This window comes from Gymnoscopelus microlampas, assembly GCF_963454915.1.
Source record: "Gymnoscopelus microlampas genome assembly, chromosome: 9".
Lineage (NCBI taxonomy): Eukaryota > Metazoa > Chordata > Actinopteri > Myctophiformes > Myctophidae > Gymnoscopelus > Gymnoscopelus microlampas.
In genome coordinates this window covers 549,472-567,526 of record NC_139946.1, presented here as the reverse complement: position 1 = coordinate 567,526, position 18,055 = coordinate 549,472, and the positions used below count along the sequence as shown (strand labels likewise).

The 18,055-nt window shown below is 40.8% G+C and overlaps 1 protein-coding gene across 1 annotated transcript; it reads right to left on the bottom strand.

The window, feature by feature from the left end:
* Nucleotides 1–307: 307 nt before the first annotated feature.
* hyi (hydroxypyruvate isomerase) lies at nt 308–17,698 on the bottom strand. The gene is made up of 8 exons (XM_084066692.1): nt 17,484–17,698; nt 14,516–14,627; nt 11,046–11,160; nt 9,911–9,989; nt 6,049–6,098; nt 4,434–4,503; nt 1,356–1,490; nt 308–757 (listed from the first exon to the last, which is right to left on the bottom strand). Exons 1-8 carry the CDS (start codon nt 17,677–17,679, stop codon nt 708–710), a joined length of 807 nt encoding a protein of 268 aa, XP_083922818.1. The 5' UTR covers nt 17,680–17,698; the 3' UTR covers nt 308–707.
* Between the last annotated feature and the right edge of the window lie 357 nt (nt 17,699–18,055).

The window sequence follows — 18,055 nt, the reverse complement described above, 5'->3', positions numbered from 1 at the left end:
TATTGTTGTTAGATGTTTGATAATATATAACAGATTTTTTTTTTCACTGAATGTAAGTCAATGAGGAGCATATTTTAAATGATCAATTTCTAGTCAATGGAGAAATTATTTTTTATTTCTTGTCCACCTTTGGAGTTACATCATGATGGCAAGGTAACTACACAACCCAAACCTCTACCAAAGCGGTCTTGCAAATGTGGGGTTATTGCGTGTCCCCCCCCCCGTCCCCCGTCCCCCGCTCATCCCGTCGCGGCCCCCAGACGCGGTCATGTTGCTCACAGAATGAGTGCAGAGTACAGTCAGCTGTGCAGAGTGTGAACGTAGCCTACTAGTCTTCTACGCTCCTCTCAGACTGGGTCAGTCCACTTTCAATCATTTGATTCCTTAACATTGATTCAATATAAAATCAACTAAAATGTGCATGTAGATTCCAATTTAGAGGATGGTTGAATCAACATTGATTTAGAGTCAGTTATGGTTGAAAATCCAACGTTTATTCAACACAATTAGCGCTTTCTGTATAATTTCAGTGTTTGGTTTCAACTTGGATTCAATATTTCTGAAAAAAAATAAAAATATTTGAATGACAATTAATCATCGACTAAAATGTCATTTTGTGACAGCCCTACATACATATTGTGTGAAATGTTCTTTAATTGCTGAACGGCTCCTGGTGGGAGGGGCTAGATGGACTATCTTCTGTGACATCACATGGTCCAATAATCTTTCAACCAACCGAGGCCTTCATCTGTGGATCCTGGAGTGGAAATAATAGTACTGGTCAATCCAGAATGTTTTGAAAACAACCTCAAATCAGTTGATACAGCATCAAAATCAGTTTAACCACTTTAACCTTAGTAACACAAATCTTGTGCAAAGGTCCCTGACTCCCTGGCACTTAATATTTTCAGATGGGGGTACACTAATTTGGGGATTCTTGCTGTGGTGTCAAGTAACTAAGTACATTTACTCAAGTACTGTACTTATAGGTAAAATTTTGAGGTATTTTTTTTACTTTACTGGAGTATTTCAAATTTTCAGTACTTTTACTTCTACTCCACTACATCTCAAATATTGTACTTTTACTCCACTACACTTACTTGAAAACTTTAGTTACTAGTTACTTTGTAGATGTTGATTATAATTACAAAACACATACAAAATACATTCAGCCGTTTGAAAATAGCCGATCTACAAGCTCACAATGCGACACATTGTGAGCTTATAGATCTAGAGAATTTCTACATTGCATTATTGATACTTTTACTTCAGTAACACACTTGAGTAGCTTTTTTCCACCACTGAATTCTTGACATGAAAAGGTTTGAGAACCATTGATATGTGGAATCACTGACCTAGAGGCTTGTATTCACAGCCAATGTAGCCCTGGTAGCCACACTGCTGCAGGGTGCTGAACACATAAGAGTAGTTCACTTCTCCGGCGCTGTCTGGCTCGTTGCGCCCCGGAACCTGAGCGATCTGGACATGAGCTGAAAGAGGACGACAGCAGCAAAGAAGCAAGTTACTTTATCATGCTGAAAAAGTGAATATCATCTTTGTCGGGTAGAAACTTCATATGTCCAAACTGTTACTTTTCAGGATTCAAATTCGGCTCTAAAAACAGCAAAAATAGCAGATCTACAAGCTCGAACCACGTTGTAGATCTGCAACTTTTGATGCTTGTGTGTGACACTGTAGTATGATCAAGTAGGGCATTCATTTACAACAAAAAAAAAAACACAAAAATATAGAATATGATGAGAGGTTTCTGCCCGACAGCAACGGTATGTTTGAGTTGTGGATCAGTATTGATGATGACAGGACTTGCATCAGGGCCAGTGTTGCCAGATCTTGCGAGAAAAATTAGCAACCAGGTCTATAGACCCCTTAACAGACGACGTCACACTGATAAGAACCAGTATGCGTGCAACCAGTATGCGCTAAATGAAACCCATTCTATCAGGTCTCGCCAGGACGTGCCACACTAGCCAACACACAAGAGGGGGTTGGGGTGTGCTGAAACTAGCGCACCCCGAAACAACAGGTTGGAAATTGATTGCGTGAAACAATCACCTGCGCATCCAGTCTCAATGTTAGTAAACAATTAATTGGTCTATGAAAACAAGCCCAAAAGAAGCAACTAGGCCACAAGAGCACTTTAACCCATAGGCATTGGCTATTTGAAAATAGACGATCTACAAGCTCACAACGCATCGCGGTGCAACGCGTTGTGAGCTTTTAGATCTGCTATTTTCAAAGCAATCTTGAAAAAAGTGAAACATTTTGAATATATGTTTTAAACATTTTAACAACACAAATCTGGTCCCTGGCACAAAACATTTTCAGATGGGGGTCCGAGGACAAAAACATATTAATGAGGGGGTCCTTGATTTGAAAATGTTTGAGAACCACTGGTTTAAACAACGTTAGGGAGCTGGAAGCCCAAATTAGCAACTGCACTTTAGAAAGCCCAAAAAAACACAACCCGCAAGGCCGCAACTACCAATATATTTACAAGCGACTTTACAGAAAAACTATACCAAAGTTGCTTATGATAAGCAGACATGGCAACACTGATCATAGTCAGGGGATATTAAAAACATCTTGGAATAAATTCCTTACCAAAAAAAATCTTCACCAATGTGTTTTTGTAAAAGTGTCTAGTAACACATCTCACAAAGACTGAAATGCAGTTTCCCTAGGAGAATTTTTAACAGCTCCTGAAAGTTGGGGTACCCACCATAACCTTATGCGGGGGGAAAAAAATCTAAATTTAGCATGTGAGGGGTCAAACTAGGGTGTTTTTATGATTCTGAATCCATTGCAAGCATTTGTTTTGCACCAAAACCACTCCTTGGGCTAAAAACGATATAGCCATAGCCATCAGGTATACTTTATGTGTAAAAAGCCCATTGAGATTGGGCTTTTCCATTGCAAATGCTTGCAATGGATTCAGAATCATAAAAACACCCTAGTTTGACCCCTCACATGCTACTTAAAAATTATCCTAGGGAAACTGCATTTCAGTCTTTGTGAGATGTGTTACTAGACACTTTTACAAACACATTGGTGAAGATTTATTTTGGTAAGGAATTTATTCCAAGATTGGAAATCTTTCTGCTAATATCCCCTGACTATCAGGGCCAGACAACCTTCACGTCATGAACTTGATGACCATTGGGCAGCACTGCAGCAACCAGGCACGAAGCCGAGGCTACAATTTGCAACAGGCTAACCAAAATTGCAAAATAGAACAGTGCTTCTCAAACTTTTTCATGTCAAGGACCCCCAAAATTATATGTATTTGACCGCGGACCCCCATCTCAAATATTTTGTTCCAGGGACCCACCAGAAACCAAGGATTTGAGTTACAAATGTTCGCTTAAAAATATATATATTCAGAGGTTTGCACACATTTTCACGATTTAAAAAAAATAGCAGATCTACAAGTTCATAGTGCGCCACTCGGTGCCGCGCTATGAGCTTGTAGTTCTGCTATTTTTGAATAGCCAAAGTATAAAAAGTTAAACATATTGTGATGCCATATTAACACATTTCACTGGGGACCCCCTGCAACCAATACATATACAGTATATATATATATATATATATATATATATATATATATATATATATATATATATATATATATATATATATATATACACACTGGTGAGCTTGTAGATCGGATATTTTCACAACTTTAAAATATTTTTAAAATATTAAAAAAGGAATGGTTTTGGACACACAAGGTTTCCTCCCGACAGCAACGAGATATATACAGTATACTCAATGTAATCGCCAGTTTCCACACAGCTTTTTACAAATGTAATATCCTGTTTTAGAAAAGCATCAGCACATTGACAGCTGCCTAGGTGTTTAAGAGACATTGGTCGCTGACGTCTCATCTCACTGACAGATGATGTCAGTCTTTGCTCATTTATTAAAGCGTAAGACATGCACATCCGAAACCCAGAAACGGGCAAGTGCTGGGTGAGGTAGCAATATTTCAAAGAGTAGCAATCGTAAATGGGCTCCATTGCAGATAGGTTTTTATTGCACCCAGTGAATGCCTAGACCAGTAGTTCTCAACCTGTGGGTCAGGACCCCCAGGGGGGTCCCCACATGATTCTGGGAGGGTCCCCAGATTACAGTGACAATTTAAGGACTTTCAAGACATTTTCAATCCCTCAATGTAAGAAAGCAAAATTGTGAAAATAGCCGATCCAACAATTAGCTCACAACACCTCGCATTGTGAGCTCACCACAAATCCTAGAATTCCAAGTGTTTGTCAGGGTGGGGGGTCCCCAGTTCAAATTATTTATTATAATTATTTTGGGTGGTCGCAGCCTGAAAAGGTAGCCCTAGTGACTCTGTCTTTGTTTCATTTATCAAACGCTCGGAAACATCAACATTGCATCTAAATACTCACATATCAAAGGGAAATACTTCTGTATGTTTTGTGTCAGGTTTCCATCCATTATCTGCCAGTGGAACACATCCTGACATAAACACAAAAGAACAGTCGTTAATAATGGAGCCTCATTTGTCTCCCTGGGTCTGTTTAACCACTGGAACCCCAGCATCCATATTCTAGGGGGGAGCATTAGCCAAATATAGCAGATCTACGGTACAAGCTCACAACGCCTCGCAACACAACACAATTGTGAACTTGTAGATCTGTTATTTACTGTGAAGAGATTTGGCATGGATAGAAAATTACACATTATCTTTTCTATGCAGGATTGATGTTAATGTGTATTTGTATTCATATATGTTTTCAGACATTTAAACACTTAAACCCCCAACTTGACCTTTGGCTCTGTACTTAATTCTGCTCTTTTTTCCTCAACACCAAACCTCTTGTTCCAATCAGAATATGGATGCTAGAGTTTGTGACTAAAGTAAAGAAGAAAAAGAAAAACGTTCCTAGCACACAAAGATTTGGTGACCCCCCCCCCCCCCCCATAGTAACTTTGAGGACCCACTAGAGAGAGCAGGGGTCAGCAACTAGGTTTGGCCTCGGGACAATTTTTTTTCTAAGATAGCGGGCCAGAACATAATGAAAGGTTAATTTATGAAATTGATTTGATGATTGATTAAAAATGTTACTGGAACACATAGGCCTACATTTGTGATACAGAGAATGAATCAAAATGTAAGCTTATAGACCAATTATTTGTTTACAAACATTGAGACTGGACGCACAGGTGACTGTTTCATCTAATCAATTCCCAACAGATCCCCAAACCTGTTGTTTTGGGGTGCGCTGGTTTCAGTTAATTTAGTGAGGTGCGCCCTAGCGAGACATATATACTTCACCCCGCAACGGTATTGCACGCCGAGAACAGCTGACATGCAAGCTCACAACCGCGTCGCGTATGCGACCATTGTGAGCTTGGAGGTCTGCTATTCTCGGCCGTTCTTCGCGGGACGGAGCATAAATTAGGCTTGACGGGCTGCAGCTGCGCGAGCAAGAGCAGGTTCTGGTGCCGTGATCATAGAGCGCTCCCTCCGTTCTTATGACCTCTGGAGGTGGGGTTTTGACGACAACTGCTTTGAATTGTTATTATTGTTCACACACAACAGAAACCAAGGAATATATATTTCAAGAGCGAGAGATCACAGTAAAAATCCTGGGAGTAAAACAGCATATGAAAGTTTGATGTGATGCATTTTTATTCTTACACATGAGGATGTAACCACTTTTGAGCGGTGGGGTTCATTTGGTGCCGGGCCTGCGCACGCATACTGGTTCTTATCAGTGTGACGTTGTCTGTTGACCCCAAGCGGAGGGTCTGACTGAGGGTACTCCCCCCGAAACATTTTAACAGAGTAGATGTAATTCCCTGTGTTCTGGTGAATTTGGTGAGTTTGATAACAAATCAAGGTAAAATGACAATCAAGAAGTCCTCAAGGAGATGTGGTAGGAGACTCCCGCAGAATCAAGGAGGGTTGGCAGCTACTAGGTGGCATAATAAACTGTAAACGACCCCTGGTCTAGAGGGTTTAAGTCATTAATGTAATCATAAATAAAAACAACGCACCATTTGCAGCTTGATATTATCCTTCCCAACCTTCTCCAGTATTGCAGCCGCTATAGTGAAACAAAAAGTCAGATAATATTTTACTGATAAGATACATAAATGGATGAGTGCAGTCTAGATCAGTGATTCTCAACGTTTTTCATTTCAAGGAAGTTTGATATGCATTAGATATGCCCCCCATTTGATACCTTTTTATGTCTGGGACCCCCCATCTACACTGTGCAATCCTCAGTGTTTATTTAACTCTCTTTGCTGCAGACCCATAACTTTTGGACAATTGGACATCTAGAGCCTAAACAATGCCAGTTCTTTGGGTTCACAAGCTCACAATTATTTTATTTAAGTTTTTATCCCACAATTCTGTAACCCATTTTTCACCCAGTGCCAATTGCCTAAGCTTGTAATCCTGGGCGCTACCCCCCCTTCTTTTTCTTCTGCCACTTTTCGCAGTTCTGGCTGAACCGTGCTGTCGCTTTTTACGAAACTCGGCCATATGGTAGATGGTCATGAAAAACGATAAAAAAATAATTCTCACAATCTTTCGTCCAAAGGTGGCGCTATAGCACTCAATTGAAAATGCCAACTTTGAACAGGTACAACTCATGCCCTGTTTGACCTACAGCCATGAAACTTGGATACACATACAGTATGCGTCTCCTCATGCTGAACAACTTTCACCCTCTGACTTTTGACCTCTGACCTTTAGATCGCCCACCATTTTGAATTATATGAAAAACAGTCCTTGGCTCCTAATTTCTGCATTTTTTCACTTATGGAAATTCCGCCGCCTAGAAGTTGTCGGCAGAGGTCCAAAGTTCAAGTGTTAAACGTTTTGTGCAGATTGCTCCAAAATCCTAGGATTCCATAGATTTTAACTATTGCAGTTTTATGAAAATTATTCATCTGCGCCTAAAACATACATGCAGACTCACATTTCTTTGAAACTTTGCAGAAATGTACAGGGTCATTCCAAATATCACTGAACCCAATCTTACTCCAATTGGCCAAAGGGGGGCGCTATAGCAATTTTTTGAAAATGCAGACTTTAAACAGGCATAAGTCATGCCTCGTTTGGCCGAAAGTCGTGAAACTTGCTTACACATGTGCCTTGACTCATGAGGAACACACGTATCGATTTGACCATTAAGCTCCGCCCTTAGATTTTCCGCAATTTTGAGCAGTTTGAAAAATACTTGTTTTTGCCAGTTCTGGCTTAACCGTGCATGCGCTTTTTACGAAACTCGGCCATATGGTAGATGCTCATGAAAAACTACCAAGAAATAATTTTCACACTCATTCGTCAAAGGGTGGCGCTATAGCACTCAATTGAAAGTGCCAACTTTGAACAGGTACAACTCATGCCCTGTTTGACCTACAACCATGAAACTTCGATACACACATGCGTCTCTTCATGCCCGACAACTTTTGTGGTCTGACTTTTGACCTCTGACCTTTAGATCGCCCACCATTTTGAATTACATGAAAAACAGCCATTGGCTCCTAACTTCTGCATTTTTTCACTTATGGAAATTCCGCCGCCTAGAAGTTGTCGGCAGAGGTCCAAAGTTCAAGTGTTAAACGTTTCGTGCAGATTGCTCCAAAATCCCAGGATTCCATAGATTTTAACTATTGCAGTTTTATGAAAATGATTCATCTGCCCCTAACACATACATGCAAGACTCACATTTCTTTGAAACGTTGCAGTAATGTAGAGAGTCATTCCAAATATCACTGAAACCAATCTCACTCCAATTGGCCAAAGGGGGGCGCTATAGCAATTTTTTGAAAATGCAAACTTTAAACAGGCAAAAGTCATGCCTCGTTTGGCCGAAAGTCGTGAAACTTGCTTACACTTGTGCCTTGACTTATGAGGAACACATCTATCGCTTTGACCAGTAAGCTCCGCCCTTAGATTGTCCGCAATTTTGAGCAGTTTGAAAAACACTTAAACCCAGGATTTTTCAGCTATTTGCTTGAAACTGTATCATCTGTGTGATCTCCTTTTTCACAGTTCCTTGTCTGTTGGTCCAATGGCGTCTCCCTTAAATGAGTGCCTCACAATCACAAGGTCGTCAGTTCAAGCCTCACTTGCAGACTTCATTTAAGTTGAATTGCAAACAACATGACTGTATCAATGAATACATGTGCAAATGGTAAAGATAACCTGAAATGCATATTTGAGAGTACATTTTTCAACGTATGACATACTTCATTCTGAAAATAGCCGATCTACAATCTCAATCTATTCCGTTTCCATGGTGCTCTCTCTCTCTCTCTCTCTCTCTCTCTCTCTCTCTCTCTCTCTCTCTCTCTCTCTCATCTATTCCGTTTCTATCTCTCTCTCTCTCTCTCTCTCTAGTTTCCATGTCTCTCTCTCTCTCTCTCTCTCTCTCATCTATTCCGTTTCTATCTCTCTCTCTCTCTCCAGTTTCCATGTCTCTCTCTCTCTCTCTCTCTCTCTCTCTCTCTCTCTCTCTCTCTCTCTCTCTCTCTCTCTCTCTCTCTCTCTCTCTCTCTCTCTCTCTCTCTCTCTCTCTCTCTCTCTCTCTCTCTCTCTCTCTCTCTCTCTCTCTCTCTCTCTCTCTCTCTCTCTCTCTCTCTCTCTCTCTCTCTCTCTCCAGTATCCATGTCTCTCTCTCTCTCTCTCCAGTATCCATCCTCTCTCTCTCTCTCTCTCTCTCTCTCTCTCTCTCTCTCTCTCTCTCTCTCTCTCTCTCTCTCTCTCTCTCTCTCTCCCTCCCATGATGGCTGTGTTGTAACTAGTAAGCCACTAGTAAGCTGTCAAACACACAAACAAACACACAAACTCTCTCTCTCTCTCTCTCTCTCTCTAGTTTCCATGTCTGGCCCTGTATTATCGCTGCTTGCAGCTATATTTCCACTTATATTCGGAATGACTGCTCATTCAGAATAAAAATGCTCATGTAAACACCTCAATTGGAATAGAATATTTCATTCCGGTCTGATCAGAATGACTTTTAGTAGTTCTGTCAGAATTGGCCAAAAATGTCCTATCAAATCTCGATTTTTTTTTTTGTTATATATAAAATATTGTGTGCAGTCAAACTTTAATTCAAAGACTGCATAAGTCTGTTTACTGTATGTCTCTGTATGCGTCGGCCACGGTTGGTGCTGAGAAGCACTCGCTCCTATGGGATGAAATGGATGATTAATATTCTATAGTGTCATTTAATAAGCTTATATACTGTAATGGTTAAGCCCAGACTTGTCCAGGAGAACGGACGCTCCGAGGATCTGAGCCTGTGATGGAGGAACAATCTTTACCTGTCCTTGACATGAAACGGGAACTTATAATCAAAAGAATCTATTCAGTCAGATGAAACGTTTGTTTTTTAATAAATAAAATGAAGGTAGTAGGCTAGCCTAAGTTTTACCGTGTCTGGTACCAATAAAAATAAAATAAACTGGTCTGATCTTGTAGATCTTCTACTTTCGCATTAAAACGGCGATAAGGCAGGAGTCAGTGCGTTGCTTCCCAGCCTGCCTACGGCCGACAAACCTCCGCCACGGAGGCACAAGGGGGCTATTGCCTCCTCCCCATGCCCACCAGGGGAAGCTCCGCCCCGGGTACTGGAGCTGGGCAGCCCCTGTTCCATGCCCGGGCGTAGGCGGGAACCACTTTACTCATGTCAAAAGTTAAATTCCAAATGAATGCTTTGGGTCAAGTAAACGAGGAATACTTTTAGTCAGGTTCCATGTAAACAGTTGGGTATGAATCTCTGTTCGGAATGAGTTCATTCTGAATGAATAAATATTGTCCATGTAACTGCAGCCAGAGTGATCTTACATTATGTTATTATGTACTGTTCAAAAGGCATGGCTATAATGTAAGAAGACTTACCCTGATGTGGAGAGTCAAGGAAATACCTGGGATCTGTGATCCTAGTGTTGATTGGCTCAATCAAACCTATAACACCATCCTGTTGGACACAGCACAATGGCAGCCTTTGTTCAATGAATATGCATTCATAATGAAATAAAACAATTGCATTAATCTTTTTTTTGCCAGAGGGTCTGGCATCACAGCGACATGTTTAAGCAATGGCTGCTGAAGGAGCGCTAAAAATGGTGAAACAAGTCCGTGAAGCGACAATTTTCCTTAGAGAGGAGGTGTAGTGTATCTACCTTAGAGAGGAGGTGCAGTACATATACCTTAGAGAGGAGGTGCAATATATACCTTAGAGAGGAGGTGCAGTATATTTACCTTAGAGAGGAGGTGCAGTATATCTACCTTAGAGAGGAGGTGCAATATACCTTAGAGAGGAGGTGCAGTATATTTACCTTAGAGAGGAGGTGCAGTGTATTTACCTTAGAGAGGAGGTGCAATATATACCTTAGAGAGGAGGTGCAGTGTATTTACCTTAGAGAGGAGGTGCTATATATACATTAGAGAGGAGGTGCAGTGTATTTACCTTAGAGAGGTGCAGTGTACTTACCTTAAAGAGGAGGTGCAGTGTATTTACCTCAGAGAGGAGGTGCAGTATATTTACCGTAGAGAGGAGGTGCAGTATATTTACCTTAGAGAGGAGGTGCAGTGTATTTACCTTAGAGAGGAGGTGCATTATATTTACCTTAGAGAGGAGGTGCAGTATATTTACCTTAGAGAGGAGGTGCAGTATATCTACCTTAGAGAGGAGGTGCAGTATATTTACCTTAGAGAGGAGGTGCAGTATATCTACCTTAGAGAGGAGGTGCAGTATATTTACCTTAGAGAGGAGGTGCAGTATATTTACCTTAGAGAGGAGGTGCAGTATATCTACCTTAGAGAGGAGGTGCAGTATATTTACCTTAGAGAGGAGGTGCAGTATATTTACCTTAGAGAGGAGGTGCAGTATATTTACCTTAGAGAGGAGGTGCAGTATATCTACCTTAGAGAGGAGGTGCAGTATATTTACCTTAGAGAGGAGGTGCAGTATATTTACCTTAGAGAGGAGGTGCAGTATATCTACCTTAGAGAGGAGGTGCAGTATATTTACCTTAGAGAGGAGGTCTGCAGCATATTGTAGGTTGTGCACAAAGACAGCTTCCATCTCTGAGGACACAGTGCTCCTGTCTGAGCCAATAGGAACCCTCCCTGCCATCAGGTGGATCCTGAACACATAACACAAAAGGTATTTTTTACTTTTTTTCAGTATTTTTAATTTTCAATATTTTGACTTCTACTCCACTACTCAGAGGCAAATATTGTACTTTTTACTCCACTACAATTATTTGACAGCTTTAGTTACTAGTTACTTTGTAGATTTAGATTATTATTACAAAACATAAATTAACTACTTCAACCCTATATATATTTCGGCCATTTGAAAATAGCTGATCTACAAGCTCACAATGCGTCGCTATTTTCAAAGGGTTTTTGTACATTTTATACATTTGAAAACTTGTGAAATGGGACATTCTGCATAACTTTTCCTTTAGGTACTTTAAGTATACTTTGATGCCAATACTGGTGTACTTGTACTCAAGTCAATTTTGAATACCAAACTTTTACTTGTAACAGAGTGTTTCTCTACTATACTTTTACTAAAGTGAAAAATGTGAGTACTTCTTGCTATTCACATAGACATCAAAGGGGGATTGATCCCGAGCCCTGTTACCGTCTGTAAGAGGTGCCCTCTCCAGACCATGAATGCTTTACTATGCATTTACTATGGTGAAAGGAATGCAAATGCCCCCTTTCCATGCCGTACCTGAAGGAAGCATTCAAGAGAATTGCCTTTTCCAAACTCCCCTGAACTTGAATGCAGCATTTTATGTTAAAGAGAATTACAAAGTCACTAAGCACTGTACTTGATGTAGTACAATGTTGAGGTATATACAGATGTGCCACTTCAAAACTTCACATGTCCTGCCATCGCCAAGACAGTAAATTTTCAGGGGATTCCCAGGGCAATAAGAGGGACAAAGAAGGGCATTTAAAATGCTGAATTATTTTGATGATCACTGCTTTTATGATGCTAATTAATTTGAGCAACTGGTCAAATCATCTTTCGCCTCATAATGAGTCTGACACCTTGTTCAACACACATTCTTTTGTTCTCATGTATATGGATGTCTGTTGAAGGGAAAAACGGGGGTGTGTAGTGACAACTTCTTTTCAGGGGCAAAACAGTGCATTTTAAGGGCAGAAAAGGGAGGGAAAAAATGCTTTTTCAGGGCACTATCAGGGAAAGAACAGTAACGTGTGAAGTTTGAAGTGGCACATCTGTATATATATATATATATATATATATATATACATATATATATATATATACATACACACACACACACACACACACACACACACACACACACACACACACACACACACACACACACACACACACACACACACACACATATAGGCAATTTGAAAATAGCAGATATAAAAGCTCACAACGTGACGCGTTGTGAGTTTGTAGATCTGCTATTTTCTGTACATTTTATACATTTGAAAACCTTCTGCATAATGAGTACTTTTACTTTTGAATACCGAACTTGTACTTGTAACAGACTATTTCTCCAATAGGGTATTGATCATTTTACTTAAGTAAACATGTTTTGTACTCAGGGACGTGCACAGATAGACTCTAGGTGGTGCTAGAGCACCTGCCCTTTGCCCTCTTGACCAGAAGTGCCCTTTTGAAAAAAAGAAAAAAAACTTCTTTTTTTTTCCCAGTTTACAGCAGGGGTCTTCAACAGGGGGTCCGGGACCCCTAGGGGGTCGTCAGAGTTACTACAGGGGGTCCGCCAAATCTTTATGTGATATGATTTTTCTTTTTACCATAACCACTCGAAACCTAGCATCCCTTTTATGAGGAGAACTTTAGCCAAAAATAGCCGATCTACAAGCTCACAACACCTCGCGCTGCGAGGCGTTGTGGGCTTGTACCTTGTGGGCTTGCACCTCTCCAATAAAGGCCTGATTACACTTTGTTGCGTGAGCTTGTAGATCAGCTATTTTCTGGCTCTAAAGTGCACTTTTAAGAAATTTTAGCCCTGCCCCTCTATTATTCTCTGCATGACCCTGTGTGTGTGTGTGTGTGTGTGTGTGTGTGTGTGTGTGTGTGTGTGTGTGTGTGTGTGTGCGCGCGCGCGTGCGGGCGGGCGGGTGTGCGGGCGGGCGTACGTGTATGGTCATAAAAGGTTCCAGCACAGTCTAATCAATACAGCAATGCTAAGCCAAGTCCAAGGTGCAATGTTGCATCATGGGGAGTAAAAAAAATGTTTATAGACTTGAGGTGGCCTTACACTACGCAGGAGTGTTTCAATCTTAAAGAGATAGTTCACCCAAAAAAGTACTTATTTTCTATCAATACAGACCCCATGAAGCCTTGGATTCATGGAGATTCTTTTGTTTTTGTCACATTCTTAAGCCACACTTTGCGTCTCGTATAAAGATGTACGTCCCCTAAAATGTTTGAGAATCACTGGTTTAAACAACATTAGGAAGCTGGAAGCCTCAACTTTTCAAAAATAGCAGATCTACAAGGCGCCAATCCTGTGGGTGCCAGTCAGACCGGATTAGGGGGTACATCTTTGTACCAGTGTTAGGGGTACATCTTTGTACCAGTGTTAGGGGGTACATATTTGTACCAGTGTTAGGGGGTACATCTTTGAACCAGTGTTAGGGGGTACATCTTTGAACCAGTGTTAGGGGGTACATCTTTGTACCAGTGTTAGGTGGTACATATGTGTACCAGTGTTAGGGGGTACATCTTTGAACCAGTGTTAGGGGGTACATCTTTGAACCAGTGTTAGGGGGTACATCTTTGTACCAGAGGAACTTGTTGTGCACTTCCATAGCTCTAATTGCGCCACTCAACGGTCCTTCTGGTCGATCGACACGGTCACGACTTTTTTCTGTTCTGTCCCCACAGCGGTGGAATGAACTTCCCACTGATGTCAGGACAGCAGAGTCACTGCCCATCTTTCGCCGCAGGCTGAAAACCCACCTCTTCAGGAAACACTACCCTTCCTCTTTGCCTGGCCTACTTGTTGTTAACTAGTTGTAGGAACTATTGTTGTATTGTTGTATTGGATCTATTAGCTCGTGCTCATTTGATTTGGCTATTTTATCTCATGTGTTTATGAAAGTAGATAGCTGATATATTGCACTTTTACCTTAGCGCTTGGTATACTCTTGGTTGCTTGTTTTTACAGGAAATGCACTAAGACCTCTGGTGATTAGTAGTTTCGTTCCCTACCTATGTTGAATGCACTTATTGTAAGTCGCTTTGGATAAAAGCGTCTGCTAAATGACTGTAATGTAATGTAATGTAATGTAATGCTACAACTGGTTCCATATATGGGCGAGCCTAACGCACCATCGAATGACACTGTTTTATTCCCGCCACAGGGGGCTTGTTTGTTCCAGTCTGTCTGTTTTTTTAGTTAGTTAGTTAGTTAGTTAGTTAGTTAGTTAGTTAGTTAGTTAGTTAGTTAGTTTCTAGTCTTACAGTACCTCTTACAGTCCAGAGCTTTAGCATACTGCAGTGCCAGATGTACTCCCTGTCTGAAGTCACTCTCTCTGCCTGGAACTGCTCCCAGGCCCATCTCACCTGCCTGCACATCTCCTGCAACACAGTGATGGAACAACTATTCACAGTGACGCAGTGTGCGTCCGAGGACAAATACATATTAATTTGTAAAATGTTTGAGAGTCACTAGTTTAAACAACATTAGGAAGCTGGAAGCCCAAATAAGCAACTACACTTTAGAAACAAGCCCAAAAAAACAATACACACAACTACAGTACTACTGTATAAGCGACTTCCAGAAAAACAAGCCTAAAGTCTCTTGACTTGTGATAGGACTTGTGATAATGATAGGAGGACATGGCAACACTGACCAGTACCTGTATGAGTTTGTGACAAATACAAAAACCTTTTTCATTCAAATATTCTACTTCAGTTCTTCATGTTAAGGACCCCCACATTAATGTATTTGGCCACAGACTGCCAAAGGACCCCTCATACAAGGTTTGTGTTGTTACTCAAATGTTTTACTTCAGTAAAAGTATCAAAACTGCAATATAGAAATATTCTGTTACAAGTAAAAGTCTGGAAATCAAAATGTACTTGAGTAAAAGTACAAAGGTATTGGCATCAAAATGTACTTAAAGTACCAAAAGTAAAAGTACTCATTATGCAAAATGTCCCATTTCAAGTTTTCAAAATTGTATAAAAATCTTTTGAAAATAGCAGATCTACAAAGTAACTAATAACTAAAGTTTTCAAATAATTGTAGTGGAGTAAAAGTACAAAATTTGCCTCTGAGATGTAGTGGAGTAGAGGTAAAAGTACTGAAAATTGGAAAGACTCCAGTAAAGTTAAAGTACCTCAAAATTGGACTTAAATACAGTACTTGAGTACGTGTACTTAGTTACTTTCCACCACTGGTTAAAACCATAGTTATAATATATCGGTTAAAAGCCCACTTTGAGAACCACTGTTCTATTCCAGCGTAGTTCTACATGGTGTGATCACTTTTAGTAACAATTTAGTTTGTTGTTACTTTTTCAGTAATCCATGTGTAGATGTATGATACATGCAGTGATGGGGAAAAGTGCTCTTTCCTTAAGTAAAAGTAACAATACCACAATGTAGAAATACTCTATTACAAGTAAAAGTCCTGTATTCAAAATGTACTTGAGTAAGAGTACAAAAGTATGGGCATAAAAATAAAACAGACGGTGTGTCGTGGGTTCAACTCCCGATCGAGACGGCCTTTGCTGCGTATCACTCCCCATCTCTCTCCCATTTCCTGTCAGCCTACTGTCCTATCAATAAAGGCATAAAAGACACAAAAAAACTTTAAAAAATACCACACATAAAAGTACTAATTATGCAAAATGTGCCATTTCAAGTGTTTTCAAATATATAACAATGTTTTGAAAATAGCAGATCTACAAGCTTGGAGATCTGCTTTTTCCAAATAGCCGAAGCATATAATTAAAATCTACAAAGTAACTAGCAACTAAAGTTTTCAAATAATTGTAGTGGCGTAAAAGTGCAATATTTGCCTCTGAGATGTAGTGGAGTAGAAATAATATTATTGAAAATGGAAATTCTCCAGTAGCCTAAAGTAAAAAAAAGCAATACCTCAAAATTGTAGTATTGAGTATTTCCATTTTACAGTACTTTTACATCTACTCCACTACATCTCAGAGGCAAATATTGTACTTTTACTCCACTACATTATTTGAAAACTTTAGTTACTACTAATTACTTTGCAAATATAAAGTATTCTATTATAAAACATAATTAACCACTGTAACCCTATTGTATAACTAGGCTATTTGAAAATGGCCAATCTACAAGCTCACAACGCGTCGCATCACGATGCATTATGAGCTTGTTAGTCTGGGAGGCATTGCCTCGGAGTTTGGACAGCGGGGGCGCGGCCACTGCGTTGTGATTCAAATCAACAGCCAATGAAGAAAAGGGGGCGGGATCCAAATGCAGTGGGTGTTGCATCTAAATAGGATCGACGGGAAGCAATTTCCCCTTGAGAAATTTCGGCCGCCATTGTTGTGTACTGCTGTTTGCCTCTCGTCGGACTTTTTACACGAGTTGCACAGCTCCAGACCGGTAAGAGGCGTGTCCGTTCAGATTCAGAGCGTAAATTACATCCCGCCCACAAATCCCAGGGCTCTGGCCCAGAAGTTCCTCGCCGAGCCGGCGAAAACTTCTGGGAACTCAGATTATGAGCTTGTAGATCTGCTATTTTAAACATTTTAGTACTTTTACTTTTGGTACTTTCCCAGCAAGCACAGTCAGGACCCGGACCAATCAGTGACGTCTCGATTGGGGCTAGATCAAGTCAAACCAAGACAAGTCAGATCTGGCCCAGAATATCACCTGATTTCAACCAAAATTAATCCTGACCACAAAAACGTCACTTCCAGCACGTCATCTAAACACATTCTCATCACCCAAAATTGCTGTCCAAATGTCCATTTGATGTCCCGGTGATGACGTCCTGTAAATGACGTAAAGATCATCCCCATTATATGGGCTGTGATCTGGCCTAGTCCTGAACGTCACCGGGGTGATGACCGGGCGTCATCATAACGTCATCATGACGTCATTGTGCTTGCTGGGTTAAGTACATTTTGATACCAATACTTTTGTACTTTTACTCAAGTACATTTTTTATTCCGGAATTTTACTTGTAACAGAGTACTTCTACATTGCAGTATTGATACTTTTACTTAAATAAAAACATTTCATTACTTTTTCCACCAGTGTAGTACTTCTACATTGCAGTATTGATACTTTTACTTAAATAAAACATTTCATTACTTTTTCCACCAGTGTGTGTGTGTGTGTGTGTGTGTGTGTGTGTGTGTGTGTGTGTGTGTGTGTGTGTGCGTGCGTGCGTGCGTGCGTGCGTGCGTGTGCGTGTGTGTGTTTGCGCTCAATGTTCACCAGGGGGCGTGTTGATGAGCGCCACCTCCACGCCGCTCTCGTCGCGCGCCCGCCGCAGCTCATTCACGTCCGCGTCGTACGGCCACGCGCACTCCACCGCCGGGAACCCGCGCGCACCGGCCGCACGCACCCGCTCCGCCAGCTGTGGCAGCTCCGTGAACAGCCACGAGATGTTGGCGCTGAACTTCAACGACATGTTTAACCAACGTATGACTTGACTTTTCCTTGCTTTACCGCCGACGTGCCAACTCTACCACAACAACGGTTACACCCCAATGTGTGTCCCTATACAATCTGGTCAGTGTTGCCATGCTTTGTGAGAGAAAGCAAGCAGGACTAGGAAAACAAGCCCACAAGAAGCAACGAAGCTGTGTTCCGTGAGCAGAAATAACGGAGCAGAAATAAGACTTCCGGTTGACGATCTCTTCAGAATAAGAGTACCCTCTAGAGTAAAAAGAAACCATTGAAAACCATTGAAAAACTGCTCATTTGCACATTAAAACTATAAATTAAGCATTTAAATGAAGCTATACAACACATATTATGTTTCTGTGTAACAAAAACGTTTTTTA

Coding starts and splice junctions, on each gene's coding strand:
- hyi (XM_084066692.1), bottom strand. CDS start 17,679: ATGTCGTTGAAGTTCAGCGCCAACATCTCGTGGCTGTTCACGGAGCTG. Junction 9,990..11,045: donor CTGCAGACCTCCTCTCTAAG/GTAAATATACTG, acceptor TGTGTCCAACAG/GATGGTGTTATAGGTTTGAT. Junction 758..1,355: donor CTGTGAATACAAGCCTCTAG/GTCAGTGATTCC, acceptor TTTCCACTCCAG/GATCCACAGATGAAGGCCTC.